Raw genomic sequence first — 21987 nt, 5'->3', positions numbered from 1 at the left:
AAATAAATAATTGTGGGTGCAACACAGCTTCCACAATTATATGTGCCTATGGTTTTGTGGAAGAAAAATGGGAGACCTGCTAGAGAGGCCTGGTTAAAAATATGAAGCTAAATGCCTGATAATACATATGGCAAAAATCATTCATTGTAGAAGGGGAACTTGAAACACCACCTTTAAGGGACTCAGGGCTTGATCCTGTAAGGTGCTGAACACTTTGGCCCTGATCCAGGAAATGATGTGTTTAATGGTTAACTGCCCTCATAGCTGAAATCAAGCGTATGCCTAAGTGCTTTGCTCATTTTGCAGGATTGAGCCCACAGTCAGATTAAAAATCTTATATTTAAAATATATTTTACTTACATGGTTACATGTAACACCTTGTTATGAACACTGAATTTAAAATCTCTCATACCCTTCACTATTTATACTGTTTGTTTATCTCTTCCATTGTGCTCAGCATATAGAAATGAAAATACACTGGTCAGTTTCACTTTTGTTTATATTTATTTTCTGTCTCAGGCACTAGTTGCTTGCTGTGTGATGTGTGGGTTGGATAAACTGCTTCAGAATGGGAATGGTTACAAGTTGAAGGGCCTGTTCCGCATTGCTATGCCAATTCACACCAGCTGAGGAGCTATCCCTGAATTATTTTTGGTTAGATAAAAACTATTTTTCTTTTAATTTATAAAAACAAATCATGGAAACATTTTCATTGCTTTTAGATTTTGAAAAAGAACTCGGAGAGTGAAAACAGTAGCATTCAATCTATTAAATCATATAATGTATATTGCATTGTAGCCCTGAGTCGACTGAGTATGATGAGAGATTCCTTTCTTCTCCGAGAATTAATCCATTTGTAATGATTCCCTCCCCTCTTTTCCTGCCCTGCCCCGCCCCAGCAGCACAGCTTCTACCACAGTATTGTGTGAGGAGCAACCAGGCTCGAGCTGTAAGTCGCCCGCAAGAAGAAAACTACAACTCCCGTGATGCCGTGCACCAGCGCAGTGCGCGATGGGAGTTGTAGGTTAACAGCTTTTCTGTTCCCTCAGAGGAGGGATGAAAAAACTACCATTCCCAGGAAGCATGGGGCTCCGGCGCAGGCGCAGAACGGGGTGGAAGGAGGGGGCGTGCTCCACGGCGCTGTCTATGTCTGTCCGTTTCGGGCGCTAGTCGCCATTTAGCGCGGAGAATTAGCCGGGCCGGGCGCAGTGGCTCCTCCCCACTACCCTCGTGAGGGAGACACCCGGGCTCCCCGGCCTGGGCCTTGCGGAGGAGGCGGCTTCGCGGGCGGCCCCGGTGAGAGACCCGCCAGGGGGGTTTCCGGCTCCCCGTGAGGCGCCGGCAGGCAGCGAGGGAGCCGGCCCCGCGGCGAGCGGTTACTTCCTACCGGGAGCAGGCCGAGGTCGCCATGGGCGCCGTGTGAGGCGAGAGCTCCCCCAGGCTCCGAGGGACCGTGCCGTGCCGGGCCTGCCCTCCCCTCTCGCGGCAGGGGAGTGCGGGGCCTGCGCCCCCGGGGCAGCCGCTTCCCGGCCTGGGCCTGCCCCGCTTCCCACCCGCAGCCCGCGGGGCCAGTCGCTTTTCCTCTCAGAGCAGCTGGTCTGGCCCGCTCCAGGCAGCCAGCGGCTTCTCCTGGCGCGGCACCTGCCTCAGGCTCCTCTCGTCTTCTCCCCCCTAGTCCCGTGTCCCGGCCCCGCTGCTGTCGCTCCATGTCGGCCCCGCTGCACTGCTCCCCGCTGCAGGATGGATGTGGACGCTAAGCAGGGAGCCACCCCGCCGCTGGCCCAGCAGCCGCCGCCAAGCCCCGCTGTGAGGAGCCCTTGGGACCCTCCTCTGTTGCAGCAGCCGGACGCACTCCCCGCTCAGTGACACCTCCCACTCCGCATCCTGTCAGCAGCGCTACCCCGAGCCCCGCAGCACCATGTCGGAGGGCTCCGCAGAGAGCAGCAGCCCGGCCCCCCGCTTCCTGGCTCCCCCGCCGCCTCCGCCCAAGAACGGCTCTAGCTCGGACAGCTCCGTGGGGGAGAAGCTTGGAGCCGTCGCTGACCATGATGGCTCGGGGGCCGGAGGAGTAGGCGGCGAGGTGGGAGGCGGGGCCCGGGGCGAGGAATACCGGCGCCGCCGTCACACCATGGACAAGGACAGTCGTGGGGCTGCAGCCACCGAGCACCGCTTCTTCCGCCGTAGCGTGATCTGCGACTCCAATGCTACTGCTCTGGAGCTGCCTAGCTTGCAGCTGGCAGCAGCCCCGGCCGTCGCCACTCCCGGGAGTATCATCCCGCTGCTGGGCTCCCCTCCTGAGCCTGCTAGCCAGATCCCCTGCGTCTCTGCCACCCACGTCCCCTTGCTGTTGCAGCAGCCGTCTCTGTCGCTTCCCCACGAGGAGCAAACCATACAGGAGCCCCCTGCAGCAGAGGACATCGCCCCCCTACTGCCCAAAGCAGAGGCAGAGGAAGCCGCCCCCCTACCACATACTAACACGACAGGTAGTGCAGCCACCGCTAGCCGGGAGCTCCAGGAGGGGCGGAACCGACAGCAAGAGGATATCGAGGAGTTAGAAACCAAGGCGGTGGGCTTCTCCCTTGACGGCCGCTTCCTCAAATTCGATATTGAGATTGGAAGAGGCTCCTTCAAAACTGTCTACAAGGGGCTGGACACGGAGACTACTGTGGAAGTTGCCTGGTGTGAACTGCAGGTAAAAGAGGTGCAATTTCCCCAAGCACAGTCATTCCCCTGCTGGCAGCCTCAAGAGAAGGGCAGAATCCTCAGATGACAGGTCAACTGTCATCAGAGATGGGTGACACAGTTTTCCCTAGGTGCCATCCAGCCAACCATTCCTTGAATGGAGGGAGCAACTTCTCCCATGAGCTAGGCTGCCTGTTCGATTCCCTAAAGGTCTCATCCCCCTTATGAGGTTGTCCAAGCACTGAGACTTCAGAAAGGGTAACTGCACTGAGTTTGCTGGAGCACTTAGCCTTCATGTCTTCTAAAGGTAATTCGGAGAGTTGCACAAAATCCTTTACTTGAGGGATAAAGGGGTTCAAGCTATAAAATTAGCATTCATACTTATTGAAATCTAGTTCAAGTCTACCTCCAGCTAAGATAAACTTTTAAAAAAAATTGGCATTTGACATTAATGTCAAGAAAAATTTTGTATAAGGTAGGGGAAACGCTTGTGTGGCTAACAGCATCTTACAGGAGATGTTCAAGAAATATGCTAGCAAAGTGCACATAATACAGAGGTAAACCAATGTAAAATTAAACTTGAGTAGGTAGTGTACTATGACTCCCAGTAGCTCAGCCTAAGTCCCATGGCTACCTGTTAATACAGTGAAAAGTAAATGCTTGCCTTTTGTAAAATTGCAAAGGTTGAAATTCAACTTTTCCAGGTAACTATCTGGTTAAACTGGTACAAAGATGTTGCTGTACCTGCCAGCTCTTTGCTTCGACAAAGCAAAGGCTGTGCTGAAACCCATTCTCATGATGGCAACAGCAGCAACTTCAGCTCCATGGCGAGTTGGAGCATGTATAACTAAATAAGAGGTAGGTTGCTGTGCAGAAAGGTTAGGGGGAAGGGTAGAGCCTGGCCTACCAGTTACAAATATCTGAAATAGGGGAATGGAGCATCTCTGCTCTTAAAAAATTGGAGGGGGCAGAAGAAAGGCAGCAGTAGAAAGTAATCTTTCCCCATTGCTTCTGCGGGATCAAGTGCATGATCTCAGTGCTCTCTCCTGACTTGCTGCAGTATCTCATGTGCCAAAATTCTTCCTCCTCCACAGAGTAACTTACCTACTCTCACAGTCAAACTGAAAAATGACTGAGACCACTCTCAGCTTGTATTTGTAGCATGCATTTTGAAAGCAAATGACACCCTCTGCCAGTGTGCTGAGTAGCTGTGCATCACCACATACCGAACAGGTTTGTGGTAATAGCTTGGCAAGCTTGTTTTTTTTTTTTAAATAAATCCTAAAACCTAGCAGAGCAGTCAGGTCCTGCTGTCATTGGTCCTGTCTGTGTTGAATAGTTGCCCATTCAGATGCTAGGCAATACCTAAACTTTCAGTGCAGAGTCTGAGTGGTGCATCATCTGTTTTCTTTATGCAGTCTGATATAATTTTGATTTGAAATCCTAATCTTATTCTCTGTTTAAAAGGCTCTGTGAGTTCATCTCAGATTCATTTTAATATTCAGATATTGTTTATTGACCTGAAATGATTGTCAACTTGATAGTGATAATTTCTGGCTTCAGCAGATAGCGTGACAGTCAGGATGTACTAATGGTTATGGGATACTATAGGAACAAATTAGCTATTAGAAACATCACATACCTTTTATTTACAAATAAGTCTCTTTATAAAACAGATTTAACCAAGATTTTGAAGTTAAACATTCTTTTATCAAACACTTCAAAAATAACATAATGGTTGGAATAACAATGGAAAATAGAGGGAAGAAAATCTTTATAGAGTAAGTAAAGGGTGATGAATTCCAATTAGGTTTTGCTGGAAGGCTATGAGTGGGTTGTAGATTACATTATTACAATATTTCAATTTGCAGTTTAAGTACCAATGGTGTGATAACTCCAGAGGGTGAGTGACAAAGGTACAGGGAATGGATAAAGAACTGTCCTACAGGTGGTAGAAATAAACTAGCAACTACAGAAATGAACTTGTGATGCATGGTAAATAAGATATTTTAAGGCCATGAGTGTGGTGATTCCTCACTGCCTTCGGTTGTTTTGGCTGGAGAGGGATGCTGTAGCCAGTGGTCTTTAGTGATGCTACACATTAACTTCAGTAATAATTGTAGGAGGATGTCATTGTAGTTCTGTCACTTACATTGACATTTTCTTGATCTGCTCACTTCACTCAGACTCAACTGTATGGCTTTGCAAGGATGAACTTACGCTTTGTAAGGATGATCTACTGATGCAAGGAGTGTTGCAGAGAGGAGGACTTAGTGAATTCCATGCCAACCTGAGGTGGATTAATTTATTTTGTGAGCACAAATGAGCTCTGATTCTTTTAGGGCTGTCTTGACTTTGTGACCAATTTATGCTTAACCTTTTCATAGTTTTGGTGCTTTGAAAAGTATTTTAAAATACAAAAGCTACCTTTTGTCTATAGTTGAAGCTAGTAAGGTAGGGGAAGAAATTCAAACAATTAAATCTTACTTTTCCTTTTGAAAAGAACTCTGTCTAAAATGTCAATTTATTCCTAGCTATCAAACACTAGCACTGCTATGTAATTTGGGAGCTGAAAGGGCCTTCTAGACATAGGAGAGATGGTGAGCATGGCAGGTGTCCCTTTAGTTCAGGATTTTTTTTTTGTATCCAGTGCTACCACAATAAGTCACATCTGAATTTTATAAGAATTTACTTAAGCATAGTGTGTAGCCACAGACACCGTTTTCTAGCTAAGGCTCATTTGCATGATACAGCAGCCTAACCTGGTGTAAGTAAAACTTGATACATACATGGTATCATGCAATTGGAAAAGATGACAGAGGTATAAAACATGGCAGTTCTTACTTGCAAGGCATGTGTTGGGCGGGGGAGAACTGCGAATGCAGTGTGTGGAAGCCAGCCAAAACTTCTGTATGTATTTAACATAGTCTTTTGAGTATACATTTAATGCCTAAGTTATCTGAAACGTTTTTGCTGATAGGAAAGGCTAAAATGCCAATCTTTTTACTGTTTATCAAAATTGTTAAATATTTTTGATCATGAAGTGTTCAAATTATACAGCACTGAGGACAGTCCTGCTAGAGCATTCAAGGATTTGGTGTGTTACACAGGCAAGCCTAGAAAGGACTTGGCAATAGAATGTTTAACTGTGGGGTTTCTAACTGGATGGCACAGCTGTCTTTGACTCTAAACTAGGAACCTGGTAGGGAGATCAAGGGTAAAATTTTCAGGTGTCTTTTTTCAAAAAGAACATGGGAAAAGTCATTTTTCAAAATGGGTTTAAATACCTAAGTCACTGTGGAAAATCTCTCACTGTCTTTCAGAAGCCTGGATGACTGCATGGCGGTGTCCCTTGTGTTTGTCAGGCTGAGAATAGTAGCATAAATGGAAAAGTAAACATTTTTGTTTCTCCAGAGGCTACAGGTGTGTAGCTTAATGGCAGTCTTCCCTTTTGCCAGGTAGGAAACCTGGGTGAAATTTCTGTTTTTCTCTTTCCTTATACAGGGAAGGTGGGAATCTGTGATATTGAGGATTTTGGGGCTCTGGGACTAATTCAATGGAACCCCAGTAAGCAGCCTTCTAGGATATTTTGGCTTCGCTCCAAATGCTTTGGTTCTCATTTCTGTTAAATTCTCCTTCCACTGGTTACATGCATTGAGTGCATCTTCCATTGTCATAATTGGACGTGTCATAACTGCATCTAGAAAGAGGTTAGGGTCAGCACTCATAGGCTTCATGATGTAAATGGCAAGGACAAAATCAGTTGAATATCTACTTGTGAATGGAATGGCAGTAATTCAAAGAAGGGAAAATAGCTGTGTGTAACTTTTAACATGGCTGGTTAATCTGATTGTTCAAAAATGAAAAACAATTCTTAACTGCTTCTTTTGGTTCAGTAGCATTGCTACTAGGAATACGTGAAGACTTATTATTGTTATATTAAACTTAACCCTGTATTATTGAGTAACTGTAGGTCAGAGGAAGTCACAGTTCCAGTTGATTATTCATGTAAGTCTGAGGTGTGGTCTGTGAACCTCCAGGTAAGTCCCTCCTTTCCTCTCATTGAGTCAGTTTTGAGTGGGATTGTGTAGTCTACTTAAATTCATCAAATAACACAGACCTGCAGAATAACTGGTTTGAACTGAGAATCTTCTGAGTGATGTTGGATTGCTATGAGAATTTATCACTTGTAAAGGAGCACTAATACTGTGTATCTTTTAATCATGAAAGTGCAGTGGGTGTTTGGCTTGCTTTTAAAATAATTAATCCCTCCTTTCCTGATATGTGTGAGGAATTTGAATAATTACCTTTAAGTTGGAAAGGGTCTTCCCTTTAATGGGGAAGGGGTGATACAGGAGCTGCCATGGGAAAGTTATTTTAAGTTGGTTGTGGAAATGCTTCCAAGGTGCTAACGAAAGTAATATTAGCTGGAGCAATGCTCCAGTCCACCAGTATTTGCCCCTTCCCACCCCTACAGCCAACCGTATCTTCACGAAGCTTTGCTAACATGCGCCACCTTTGCCATTCCTGTATTCTATCTTTGTAGAATTAATCAGGGTATTGTGCTAAATCATCTATCTTTCACATGGACAGATGTCTCAGTCCTGGCGCTAGTAGTAGGACGTTGAACCTTAACATACTGTGATCCAAGATAGATGTCCATTCTGGAGGTGAAACTGGTGCAGTAGTGTGTTCTGATAGTTTTGTTTAAATGAGTAAAAGCTGAACATGAAGTTCATCTGAATTTGTTGCTATCTCTAATTTTCATTGTTAGCTCAGCTCTAATGTACAGGTCTACGTTGTAGAACTATAAATTCCAGTTAGACTACACACTCAAATCCACTACATTTAAGTTTGGGATCAACCACCCCTAGTGATAGGTGTCCTTGCTTTCCTAGCATTGATGGTAAAGCAGTTGAATACAAACATAACTGCATTTCTGTTTACATGCAACTGGCATTACTCTAAAATAAACTGCAGGGGGGAGAAATGATAAAGCATGCAGTCCTTGAATTTTACTGCAGGAAGCAGTGATGTACAAAACGTCTCTTCATACACAAATTTCACTGAAGGAACATTCTGGCTGTGATAGAAAATGTAAATAAGGAAACCTCTAAGAGTAAGATTTATCCTTATATAAATAGTTAAATAGGATATGAGAAGTTGGCTGGGTATGAGGTAGGTTTCATTCTTAAGAGGTAATTTTGATGCAGTCTAATTTTTAATTTAGCTCCAACTCTTAATACAAAGATGAAGTCTGTTAACACGTACAAATAAGTGGAATGTAAAATGTAGCTCACAGGCTTTAATATGCCAGTCTGTGCAGACTGGTTGGTTCTCATGCTGTTGCTTGGACAGTTTAGGGTCACTGAATGCATTGAGTCTCCGTGACATTCTGTCCTGAGCCAAATTTGGTGGATTATGGGGTAGGATGCCAGTAAGGGATGGGTTTTAGGTCTTCCAGGGTGTGTTCCATCTGCTTTCATTGTGTCATAGTAGAAGATGATTCTTGGAGAGAAGTTGGTAGGCATTCAGAGCAGATGATCATACCACCTGAGAGTGCATTGGGCAACCATTTGAGAAAGCAGGACCTAGTTAGTTAGGAAACAGATCTCTTCATTCTACTTGAATTTGTCTCACTTGAGGCTTTTGATTATTTGGAGATTTATTTGAATGGTGTCCAACTTCTTTTCAATCGTGACAGTGAGCGGCCATGTGTCAGTCTCATGTTTCGGAGTGCTGACCATCAAAGCATTGTATATGCTTAGCCTCGTGTCTCTACTTAGCAGGGTGGTCAGTTTCCAGAATATGCTCTTAATAAGGTGCTCCACTAGTGACTGTGCTTTTGCAATGCTTCCCATGTTACTGACGCCAAAGGCAAGGTTGGTGAAATCACTGACAGTCTTGGGTGGCTGCCCATTAAGGTGCTTGAGCACTCAGTGTTCAGAGCAATCAACTGGAAGAATTTTGCTTTTACCTCAATTAATTTTCTGGCTGACTTTTGCCACTGAGCTTTGCCAGGACTTTAAATGCTGCAACTAGCTTCTCTTGATTTAACAGCTCGTGTTTTGTTGGTGAGGTTCTTATCAGGGCATATTTCAAAAGTGCATTTACATTGTGTCTGGTCAAGTGCATAGTCTATGATAGCATTGAAAAGTTCTGGGGCAGCAAAGCATCTTTGTCAAATTCCCAATCTAATTTGGAAGAAGGCAGTTCTTTTCCTATGTACAAGAATACAATTTGAGGCATCTCCATATGGGAGATGGGACACTACAGGGGACAAGTATGTTGCTTCAAACTGAGGAGCTATTCTGGATATCAGAATTATAGTTTCCAAAGTTTGCTACTGGTTATGTTAAATCTCATGCTTTATGTTTAAGCCATTCTCTAACTAATAGAAATGGGGATGAGATCTATGTAGGGGGTAGATAATCTCACATCTGCATACTGTGGGATTCTTTCACCTTCATCTGAAGCATCTGGTATGGGTCATTATCAGAAAAAGGATACTGGACGTAGATTGACTGAGTCTGATCTAGTATGGCAAGTCCTACGTTACTGTGCCTACCTACTATTACTTGTGTAGTTTTAACTGGATGGATATAAAATGAGGTTCACTGTCAAAGTAGTAGCATTAAAGCACTAGATGGTTTGTTTGGCAATCATGTATGACTTGAGACAGTTGCCTAATCAACTATAGAAAAATGCTGAAAAACCTTACGATGGAGGGTAATATACCCACTGAAGTTTAAATATTGTCTTTTCATAAACTTGAATGCATATAAGTGTGTGCCACACTTACGAATGCAGCATGATCATGTGAAGATACACCACAGAGAGCGCCTAGATTTACCCTTCCTCAAATAAGTCATTATCAGACTGGCTAGGGGTGACTGAGAGGGAAGAGGAGGATGACCAGGACAATCCAAATGGGGTCGTCCACCATCCTTGTGCACTTTTTTACATTGTCATCCTATCTAACCCTTAGCCTAGTGTCCCACTCAGTGGTTTTAAGGCATTCCAAGTTGTTTTGCCCAGGATTGTTGAGATGCATGCTGTCTGGTGCAAGAAAAGGTTCACATTCATGGGATTTTTGATTCACAACATAGTGGGCATGCTGTTAAAGAAACATTTGGCAGCTAGCTAAAAATCTCTGGCTCACTCCAGACTGCATTATTTTCAAGGTTTCTTAGAAAATGCTCTTAAAATACTTGATTTAAAAAAAAAAGTGATCAAGGATTTTTCAGTAGAAGAAAACTTTGACAATATTGTGGTGGAGGTTGGAGAGTTCCATTTAAGAGTTATGTCTGTAACTTAAAATTTCAAATCTGAGCTGAAGCTTGCATTGATGTCTGAGCTTACCTGAAAAGTAGAAATATATCAGGCTGCAGAACATATATCCTTATTTTGAAGCCCATCTCTTGGTTAAAATGACTAGGTACTGCTGAGTGACACATAAGAGAACCTGGTGTTTTAGCAGGCTTATGCTGGGAGGAAGGAATTGTTGTGGGGGAAAAAGCTAGTAATACTTTCAGTGCAGAAGGAGATATGGTGCCCTCTGCTGCTTGTTTAGTGCTGTTTTAAATGCCTGAACTTGGGATACTAGAGCCATCTAGTGATTCACAAGGTAGGCAGCATCACTACAAGCTTGTGCCTTCTGTCCTACCAGTAAGACTAAAATGAGGTGGAAGGCCCACCAAGCCTCTTCAATTCTTGGCGTATCTGTTGAGACAGCCAACAAAATGTTTTATTTGTGCTGATTTATGATGTGCAAAGTCTAATGGGAATAGTTCAAGAACGAACTGACTTATTTCAACTAGGTCAGTGAGCAGTCATCAGACTGTGAAACATTGAGTGCCTATTCTCCCACTGCAGCGTAACTCCCATTGACTATGATGGGAGAATAGGGCTCCTTAAGCCACTGATACAGAAAGGAGAGATTCTGTCTCATGATTTCTGAACTCCCTCTTCATCTAAATGGCTGTACCAGTTCCTACTTTTGCTGCGCCAGTAGCTGAAGATAGGTTGAGTCTAATCTACTTCTTTCCCTGCCAGTTAGATGTACTTTTTTCCATTTTTAGTTGTCTGCCTTCTTTCTCCCCCTGAACCCACACAGTGAATGACTGTGAAATGTGCCCATAATCTGTAGTATGCCTGTGTTCACTGGCAGTAGAGGCATAGGACCCTTGGTCTTTGAGTGCTTTGGCATAGGTTAAATAGAGTAGTTGTGATGGGATGCATTTGGATGACAAACACTATACCATGTGTGACAGATGACCATAGTCTGGTATTGTTAATGCAGCTGGTCTGGCCAGGCAGCCTTGCTTAGCCATTTAAATATCTACTGAGTTGGTATCAGTGTTACCCATGCTGCTTTTTTTTCTCTGATCTCTTTTATAGTGTTAACAGCCCTAACAGGAGATGGATTATTTTTGCCTTAGTGACTCTTTCTGGTGAGTTGCTTGGACTCCAACATATGTATCTTGAACAATATGAAAACATTGACTATTTCTGTCCTTGTTAAGATGACTGACACAACTAGAACATATAAATATTGCTATTAAAAGATGAAATCCAGGCGATTATCTTAAGGATTTAAACATCTGCGTGCGCTTACGTAACCTGCATCTGTTAATAGCAGCTTCTGTGTTACTGCTAGGATTTGGTTAAATGTTACAGAATATCAGCATTTCTTTATTCTCCAGATGAGCTTTTATGAGGCTTTATTTCTTAAAGCCTTGATGTATTTTTAGTTTTCTCTCCCCTCTGTCAACTGTTTAGAATGTAACTTCAAGATGCCGCCCAGTTTCCTTGGGGTAACAGCAATTTTTTTCTGAATAAACCTGTTTTATCAAGAGTTATGCATATGTGGGAAGCATTATCTTCTGAAATCCTGTAAGTTCTCTATAGAACAAATCATTTCAGCATATTCTTAGCCGTTTCTAGCTGGCTTGGACCCACTCAACATAAGATACTTTTAGGCAGGGGAAGGAACCATGAGAAATGATTTCTGTCTTGAGTTGGAGGGAGCAGTTGAGACTTATTGAATGCAGACCTGGTTTGGTCTCACTGTAGGTTAACTACCTCAGAAATACTGGTGGGGAAAACTGACTGAATTTGTTAGAAATCTCCCACGTTGAGCTTCCAGCAATATTTTTCACTTCAGTATTGCACTTGGGATCTAGGCAAGTAGGGAGCTGTTGTGTAGAGAGTGCTCATGCTGGTCACATGCAGAAAACAATATACAATTCACTGGTTTAGTGAGTTGTCAGATTTACCAGAAGCATGTAGTGTGCTGGAAACTTAACAGCAAAAATTAAAGTAGCTGATGGCAGAGTGAGCTCTAGTTTCCTCTTTGCGCCTTCTTTTTTAGTGAAAAAACCACAAACATCCTTCACGTGCATATTGATTCAGCTGCTAATCTGAAAATGACTTGGCCCTTTCTAAAATGTTTGCATCTGAAAATTTTGCAGTGGACACTTGCATTTTTCATCTTGATGGCAACTACAGGCCAATTCAAATTTTACGATGAGATTTTGCTGTTCAGATGCACAACAGGCAACGGGAGCAACTCCTGACAGAAAAAAGCCCCACTGCCTTATGGGTGAACTCAGGAGAATGTAAGGCTATGAGAGTAAACTCAGACAGAAAATCTGGAATAGAGCCCCTAAGTCAGTCAGGTACTAACATTTAGTATCTTTCTGGCAACTCCTGTGGCAGATCAGGTAGTAGATGCATTGGTGGTTCTTCTCCACTGGATTTTACTGGTGACATCCAGAGGGGGGTTCTGATGCATGGGCAATTCAGGGCCTCCATATCATCTGTCCAGGCTTGTGCCCTGGAGACATGAATAAAACGCTATAGTCCCCTTCATCAGAAAAAAATACGTTACTAGAGAATGTTTTGTAGAGCAGGAGTGGTGAAAGGCCTGGTTCTGGAGTACAAACGCATTCTAGGACTTGTCTACAGTAAAACTTCTGTGCTTACATGGCTCAGATGTAAATTAGTGGTCCCCATTGTTGATTCCAGGGTAGAAAGGGCTCTGGGCTGGTGTTGCCCTTTTATGTGGACTGGCTCTGGGCTGCTCTATGCTACATGGTGTTTAAAACATCAGTTGTTGGCTGAAGCTTTAAGAGCTGTTGGAATTAATGTTGAAAATGCAGAGGGGAATCTTCTAGCAAAAGTGCTCATTTTGAGACTACATTAATGAGCACAAGGGAACTCTTCATGCTTTCCAGCAGGGTCCACATGTGCCAGTTAGCGCATGACACTCCAGTGAGCATTAGAACTTACACTCCTCTAGTGTGGGTGAAAGCACAGTGTAGACAAGCTCTAAGTCACTTTCATATTGTCTTGGACAGGGCAAAACTTAATGACTTGGTATGACAGATGACTTCCTTTATTGTCTATTTGGTAAGTTTTTCAGTCTGATCTTCGGAAGCTTCTTCCAAGGGCCTTAAATTTTAACTTACTGTTTGTAGACCATGCCTTGTGTGGGCACTATTGTAATGGCCTGTCATTTGCATTTTTCACAAAGCTTCTTAGTTTCTTGTATACAAGAGCTAAAATAGTCTTTTAGACTGCTTACAAAGTCAAGATACTTTCAACCTTATTTGAGTACAGCAACTTTTATTAAAAAAAATAAAAAAATACAGCTATCTGCTTTTTTGGTACCTCTACCAGATTAGAATCATAGAACATCAGGGTTGGAAGGGACCTCAGAAGGTCAGCTAGTCCAACCCCCTGCTCAAAGCAGGACCAATTCCCAACTAAATCATCCCAGCCAGGACTTCGTCAAGTCTGACCTTAAACTCCAAGGAAGGAGAGTCCACCTCCCTAGGTAACCCATTCCAGTGCTTCCCCACTCTCTGAGTGAAGAAGTTTTTCCTACTATCCAACCTAAACCTCCCCCACTGCAACTTGAGACCGTTACTCCTTGTTCTGTCATCTGCTACCACTGAGAACAGTCTAGATCCATCCTCTTTGGAACCCCCTTCCAGGTAGTTGAAAGCAGCTATCAAATCCCCCCTCTTTTTTCTCTTCTGCAGACTAAACAAGCCCAGTTCCCTCAGCCTCTCCTCATAAGTCATGTGCTCCAACCCCCTAATTATTTTTGTTGCCCTCCACTGGACTCTTCCCAATTTTTCCACATCCTTCTTGTACTGTGGGGCCCAAAACTGGACACAGTACTCCAGATGAGGCCTTACCAATGTCGAATAGAGGGGAATGATCACATCCCTCGATCTGCTGGCAATGCCCCTACTTATACAGCTCAAAATGCCATTAGCCTTCTTGGCAACAAGGGCACACTGTCGACTCATATCCAGCTTCTTGTCCTCTGTAAACCCTAGGTCCTTTTCTGCAGAACTGCTTCCTAGCCATTCGGTCCCTAGTCTGTAACAGTGAATGGGATTCTTCCGTTCTAAGTGCAGGACTCTGCACTTGTCCTTGTTGAACCTCATCAGGTTTCTTTTGGCCCAGTCCTCTAATTTATCTAGGTCCTTCTGTATCCTGTCCCTACCCTCCAGCATATCTACCACTCCACGTTTAGTAACTCTCAAAGTGCCAAGCAGGTTCTATAGTTAAGAGAAGTGTGCTGTAATACTTTTACAACATATATAAAGAAAGACAGGAAGGAATATAAAGTGTCTGTCATGGACCAGGTGTAGACAATATTTAAAATACTGAGTGGGAAGAAAAGAGAACTGGCTCTCTTGCTGCACTCTCAATTTGACTGGCAAAATGACTTATTTTTTAGAGGCTTTAATGCATGTGGTGGCACTTGCTTGAAGTAGGACAAATGTCTAATCTTACAGCCAATGTTTCATTAAAACTAGGAAAAAATACCATCTAAAAAAAATCACATCTTTCCAACCTGATACTTTATTTGTCTTAGGCTTGGGTAGTCATAGCAGTTCAAGCTCCTTTATTACAAAGTGTAAAATGGAAGTGAGGTCTGCTGTCCAGATGATAAAGACCTGAAAATAAAACTAGTTCTTACTCAATGCTGCTGACTGTGCAGTTCCTCATACGGAACTTTGAGGGCTGATAAAGCATTTGAAATAGAAAGTTGGAGAATTGCAAACAATAGTTCCACAATTTATATGATCTTGTCTTAAAAACAAAAAACAAACAAACAAAAACCTAACACTTAATTGTGAAACTTTAAAATGTGTGAAGCAGGGTGGCATAAATCTGCCAGTAAACGTTCAAATGTGAAAATTACTTATTTTCATGCAGACTAGCATCTGCTTTTGCACTCAAACTTCTAGACTAAAACTTCGATTTCAGATTCTGCTCCTAGCTCTAGTGACTCCCACTGACTTGGATTAAGTCACTTAACCTTGTCATGCCTGCATTTACACACACACACAATCAGGATCGGGCTTATTTGACTCTCACTAGGCTATTGTGGATTTAATATCTTTGAAACACTTTGAACATGAGAAGCACTGTAGTTTTACGTGCACTCATTGTTTCCAAAATGTGTGGCAGCAGGGTCAGGCACAGTTAATTAGAATATCTGGTGACTTACTGGATTGTCCTGGTAATGTGTGTTGCCTCTGATCACATATTACAGAGTGAGCTGCATGGCTCATCTTTTGCACAAGATGAGATTTAAAGCAATTATAATTAGCTGTCTCTGAAGCAGTTTGTTTAATTGGGGGAGAAGATGAACCACTTAGTCTTGCAGCAATATCCATGTATTGGTTAGTGCTGAATGACTAGAAAATTCGTAAAAAACTTCATGGTGGTTTAGAAATTTCTGAAACATCTAAAGAGAACACATTGGGTTCATTAATGAAGGACAAAAGTGTTAGATAGAAACTGTCCTGAAGTTAGAATTAAACTACTTAACATTGCTCCCCACATTTGGGTGAAGTGGAAAAATGGGGTGACTTTCACAATCATGCATTGTATTTCTTCCAGCCAAACAATGGTACTTGACCTGTCCCTTTTCTCTTGTGACACCTTGGGACAAAACAGCTGCGATCTAGTGACCACTTAAGACACTGATGAACCATTACAGTGTTAATTGTTGCATCTGATGAAGTGGGTATTCACCCACGAGAGCTCATGCTTCAAAACATCTGTTAGTCCACAAGGTGCCACAGGATTCTTTGCTGCCATTAGTGTTGCTGAATTTTAATGAACCCTTACATATTCTGGGTTGAAGATTTGGCAAGATACCTGGTTGGACCTCATAGGTTCCCACACTCCATGCTTTCCTTCTTTAAGGGCTTATCTACACTTAAAATGCTACAGCAGTGCAGCTGCATTGGGTCAGTGCTTCAATGAAGATAGTACTTATGCCGATAGGAGAGGTTCCCCTATCAGCTTAAGTAATCATTTCCCCTAGGGGCAGTAGCTAGGTCGATGGGAGAATTCTCTAATCTAGCCAGGGCCCTGTTTGGACCTACATTCTTTGGTGACCAGTGACAAATTCTGCAGAGCAGTGGAATTACATAGTTGGGGAACTTTTAATTTCAACTTGTAAAACTGCAGTAGATAACTATTCTGTATTATTTGGGCAATAAAACTCGTATTTTTTATTATATAATATATATATACACACACACCCCCCAGTTAATAGTAAACTTTCTCAAATTAAATACCAAATTACAATAGTAACCTTATTATGCTTTCAAAAATGTGTTGTTGAAAATAAGTAACATCCTGTTCAACTTTTTCTTAGTGCCAAATTCCTGTTGAAGCTTAAACAATGCATAACTGCATTGTGGAGGGCAGTCACAGTGGACAAGGAGGATTTAAAAATCGGGGAGGGAACTAGGTGTGTGGCTTTTGTCTCTTGCAGATGTGTAAGCCCTTAACTCTGCTGGATTGGTAGTTGTGTAGGGCTTTTCATCACTTGTTATGGGAATGGCATCTGAAAGTGCGGGAGTTCAGCTTGTTTTTGGGGGAGGGAGTTAAGTGAATTTTTTAGAAGTGCAGAAGAATTTTTTTCTTCTCTTGCATGAATCCCCTCCTTACTTTCTGTGGTGAGAGTGGGGGTAATGTTGGCCTGTTAGGTGTAGCATTTTATCCTGGGTAGACCTCTCTTCTGGTTTTTCACCTATTTCATGCAACATGCTGCTTGTCTCCATCGAAAGTGTGAGCAAGGAAAGGTATCTGGGTATTGCCTGAAATAGTGCTTTGTCCCCAAGCCTGCCCATCATGAATCTGCATTTAGTCTCTCTACAAGCCACTTGGCATATCAGGGAATGTTTTTTCCTGTGATGACCTAACATTCTGTGGAAGAAAATGGATTCTGCAGCCATGGAATTGTTAGTCACAGAAGTTGTGACTACAGTTCAAACCTGTAGAGATCTTGACACTTAAATCTATCTGCTTCCAAATTTATGACTTCCAGATGGTAATCTAATCCATAGGTGTGTTTCAGTAGACTGCTTCTTTTCCCAATAATCTACTTCTTATCCTTGCTTCTCCCACCTCCTCACATTTTTTTCCAGGAAAGGGGGGAACCCAGAACTAGAATGGACTGTAGCTGAAAGGATGTTATATTTCAGATCTGCCTTCTCTTACTTCTCAGATGACCAAAACATAAGCAATAACTGAAAGTTCTTTTTGTGTGTATGTGGGGGGTGGAGTGGGGTAGGGAGAGGTCAATGGCAGTCAGACTCAGCAATTTCCCTTTCCTCTTGCCTGAGTTGTGTGGAAGTAGTTATAGTTTGCTATTTTGAATAGTCATACTCAAATCATTAGGATGGGATGGAAATATCTCAGTTGTTTCAAATGTAAATATTCAATGTAACAGCTGTAAGTAATCAAGTGCTAAGGTTAGTAGCTAAGGAGTCACTTTCTAGGATTTTAGGCGTTGCTTTAATAAAATTGGAGAAAATGTTGGACAGTTGCAGAACTGTTTTGATGAAATAAAACTAACGAGCAGCTTTTGTTACTGGCAAGACTCAATAACACACTGTTTTTTTTGTTGGGGGAAGAGGGTGAAGTAGGACCTCTTAGAACTGTAAATTCCACCTCCCATAATTCCTCAGAAAATCGTTTGTTTTCGAGTCATGAGTCCTCATAGTGATCACCTCCTGTGGGCTGTTGTAGGATGAGAAGCCACTGATGCCATTTCTAAAGCAGCCAGAGAGGTTGCTGTTAAACTCCTTCCCTGCCTCTTCCCTTTCAGAGTCTGAGTATGTCTCACTATACTATTCTTAGTTTTGGGAGTGGACTCTTCTGGGATTCTTTAGTCTCTCTCTTGAACTGAACAGTACTGGGATAGCCCTAAATGAGTTACATTTAAGCAAAGACAGGGATGCCTGACTTTATTTAGTTGGAGATAGCAAGGAGCCACTTATCAACAGTACTTTTTTTTTTTTTAAATGAGTCTACCTGATATTGATAAATGGAGGGGTTAACTTTTATTTTTCAGGTTAAGGAAGGTATCTACTTCCCTCAGACTATAAATGAGACTTAATTTATTCATTAGTTTTGGGAACGGGTTTTGGGAGACTGCAAATGGCCATTGGCCATGTGTTACATGCACTGCTGAGCATAATGTGAAACTAAGTGCCATAAAAAGTTAAGTACCAAGTAAATGGTTGAAAAAAGCCTTAATGGGAGAATGGCCATGGTCATTAATTTGATAGAATAGTTCTTGTGGAGACAAGTTCTTGTGTGATATGTGAGGCTGTGGTTCTTGGCTAGTGAAGACTGAAATTATCAGAACAATTAATTTAGTTCTTGCTTCCTCTGTCCCCCTCTCCCCTGAATAGTAATGTGCTCATGCTAAAATCAAGTGGGGGGGTGTGTGAGAACACTAATCCTTTCCAGTTGAACTTACTAGCTGTCAGAATTTTGGAGTAAGCAAAAGAGCCAACCTTGTAAAGTATCAGAGGGGTAGTCTGAATCTGTAAAAAGCAAGAGTCCCGTGGCACCTTATATACTAACAGACATATTGGAGCATAAGCTTTCGTGGGTGAATACTCAATTCATCAGATGAAACTTGTAAAGTTTTCATCTGACTGAAAGGGATACTCCTAAAGGTGCTCTTGAATGCATGGTTCTGTAGCAGACTACCTTCTAAAAATGTCATGTGCAAGCATTAACCAGAACTGGTTCCCTTTTGTTTGCTAGTATTCACTGTCTTGGTAAAGCTACCTATCTTATAGTAACTCTAGTTTTTGGAGATGTTTTGTTTACATGGATTCCATTCTTGATGTGCATGCATCCTGTGTGTGAGATTGGATCGAGTTGGTCAGCAGTGTCCTTTGGGCCCACACTAGTGACCTCCCTATCTAAGGGCATAAAGGATAGATTGGGTACAACTCCTCCTAATTTCCTTTGCCAATACAGAATCCCAGAGGAGTAGAGCTACCTGGTTGTGGGATCTGACACACATCTGATCTGGAAGATTCCCGTGAAGATTAGGGTCTCTCAAAAGTGTGGACCATGCTCCAGGTTGTTGCCTAACAAATTTCAGAAATAGGGACTCGTAGTTATGGGGTAGTGTCACCTGTCCCTTTTTGTGGTCTGAGTGCACCCATTCAGGTGTCAGACCTTGTGGTAGAATTCCACACTTACTTAGTCCAATCCCTAGGCAATGATACCCTCTGTATTAGCTGTGCTTATCCATCAGGTTTAACTGAGTTCTGACATCTGCAGTTCTTCCCTTCAGAGTCTGTGTCCAGTAGTGTTCAGTGACAAAACAGCCGCCTTAAAACTACAGTATTGTTTTTTGTTACTATGTTAAAATAATTAAGATTAAAAAAGATTTCAAACCCAGCCTCTTACCTAAAGGCTTACCATCCCTGAAGGTAACCTAGGCGGGACTACTTAAGACACCACAGCTGGTGGGTGCTTGTGTCTCAGTTTATTTCCTCTTAACAGTTCCCTCATCACTCCATAGTGTTTCTTCTTAAACCTGCCACAGTTCTTTTGACCTCTGGTGTGCGCAGATCTTTTCCGGTCCTGACACTGTCACTTAACAAAATCAAGTGTTTGTCTCAAGACAAGTGGCTTTTCAACATTCTTTTCCTTTCTGCTTGGGCTTTTCCTTAATCGCTATTCAACTACGCCAATATATTCATACAGTAAAGATTCCAATAACCAGGTTAGCAAAGAGCATTAATAAATTATTACAGAATAGCTCCCTGTCTGTCCTCCTCTGTTCTTCCAACAGGCTGTTGAGGCTGCCTGAGACCTGGAGGAATGAGCTTTAATGGGTAGGTGGTTAATTCCTAACCTGGTTAACTCCTAACATATTCTTATACAGTTGGAAGACCCATACCTGCAAAGCTCATGCTCGGTCTAGGTATGTTCCCTGGATGTTTTTATCCTGTTAAGGTAATATAACAATGCCCTTACTTCATCGAGTGTATGAAGTTCGTTTTCCTTGAGATTGTGAGGCTTGAAAAAAGCTGGGAGGTAACTAATTGGTTCATATGGAACTCTGAAACAACCTTGGGAAGTAAAACTTGAGACGAAGCTTGAGAGTACCTGTCCTTCTGAAACACTGTAAAAGTCTGTGTGTGGGGGGTGATGGTGGTGGGGATGCATGCCATGAGGGCACGGGTCTTCCCTGTCTTTCAAGATGAGACTACTAACAGGCAGCTTTCATCAATAGGTGGTATAGGGAACTGCTTGTTAAGGACTCACAGTGTGGGGACCCATCAACTCTAATTGTTTGACGTCCCAAGAGGGAAGGGAGCTCCCAAACAGGGAAAAGCATGGGATGGCACTGTGCAGATACTGCTGCTACTGGACCCTTGTGGAATTAATAGAAAATCTATATTGTTGCAGGCTTAACAAATACCCATTTCAGCAATACTGGACTATTGTCAAAGACAATGGTGCTAAGATGCCTAAATAGAAAACCTCTTCCATTTGTAAAACTAAATCAGTTTAGTTGAGGCTTTCCTGGTTCAGAGCACAACGTTCAGAAGTTCACGTGAACAGTTCTTTTGTGGGCTGCCAGTCAGCAACTGGGCTCGGATGTAAACCAGCGGGATCTCGGTGCAGGATTTTTGTTCTGTATATTTGGCAGAGCAGGTAATATGATCAGGGCAGGCTGTGTTGAGAGGTTCACCACATCTGAATACCAAAACTCACTGTGCTGGGGCTGTCACCAGGGCAGATGGTATTCACACAAGAGTTCTGAAGGAACTGCAATAGGAAATTGAAGATCTAACAACTGTGGTATGTAACCTATTCCTTAAATCAGCCTCTTTACTAGATGACTGGAGGATTAGCTAATATCCCAATTTTTAAAAAAGGGTCCAGAGGCAATCCTGGTGATTACAGGCGGGTAAGCTTAACTTCAGTACTAGGAAAATAGTTTGGAACTGTAATAAAGAGCAGACTTAGCAGGACATGGAGATGAGCATAGTATGTGGAAGAGTCAGCATGGCTTCTGTAAAGTGAAATCATGTCTCGCCAATATATAGAATTATTTGAAGATGTCAAAAAGTATGTGGACAAGGGGGGTCCAGTGAATATAGTGCACTTGTACTTTCAGAAAGCTTGTGACAAGGTCCCTCACCAAAGGCTCTTAAGCAGAGTAAGCTGTCATGGGATAAGAGAGAGGATCTTCTCATGGATCAATAACTGGTTAAAAGACAGGAAACAAAGGGCAGGAGTAAATGGTTAGTTTTCACAGTGGAGAGGTGTCAATAGCAGGGTCCCTCAAAGATCTGTACTGGGGCTATTACTGTTCAGCATTTTCATAAATGATGTGGAAATGGGCATAAACAGTGAGGTGGCAAAGTTTTCAGATGATGCAAAATTACTCAAGATAGTTAGGTCCAAAGCAGACAGCAAAGTGGTATAACAGGTCACACAAAACTGGGTGATGGCAGATGAAATTCAGTGTTGCTAAGTGCAAAGCAATGCAAGTTGGATAACGTAATCCCAACTATACGTACAAAATGATGGGGTATACATGAGCTCAGGGGTCGGCAATCTTTCAGAAGTGGTGTGCCGAGTCTTCATTTATTCACTCTAAAATTTAGAGGTTCACGTGCCAGTAATACATTTTAACGTTTTTAGGTCTTTCTCTAAGTCTATAATATATAACTAGACTATATATTGTATGTAAAGTAAATAATGTTTTTAAAATGTTTAAGGAAAGCGTCATTTAAAATTAAATTAAAATGCAGAGCCCCCCTGGTCCGGTGGCCAGGATCCAGGCAGTGTGAGTGCCACTGAGAATCAGTTCACATGCCGCCTTCGGCACACGTGCCATAGGTTGCCTACCCCTGCATTAGCAGTTACCCCTCAGGAAAGATCGTGGAGTCATGGTTGATAGCTCAATGTGCAGTGGCAGTCCTAACAGCTAGC

The 21987-nt window shown here is 42.6% G+C and overlaps 1 protein-coding gene across 1 annotated transcript in view; it reads left to right on the top strand.

Moving 5' to 3' along the window:
- Positions 1–1123: 1123 nt before the first annotated feature.
- The window catches only part of WNK1 (WNK lysine deficient protein kinase 1), a 179363-nt gene continuing 158499 nt past the window's right edge, over positions 1124–21987 (top strand). The window contains 1 exon segment of the mRNA XM_030549258.1: positions 1124–2692. Coding sequence (XP_030405118.1) covers positions 1919–2692 — 774 coding nt within the window. The 5' untranslated portion in view covers positions 1124–1918.

Source organism: Gopherus evgoodei, chromosome 1 (genome assembly GCF_007399415.2).
Source record: "Gopherus evgoodei ecotype Sinaloan lineage chromosome 1, rGopEvg1_v1.p, whole genome shotgun sequence".
Taxonomy (NCBI): domain Eukaryota; kingdom Metazoa; phylum Chordata; order Testudines; family Testudinidae; genus Gopherus; species Gopherus evgoodei.
This window is presented reverse-complemented; position numbering and strand designations above follow the sequence as displayed.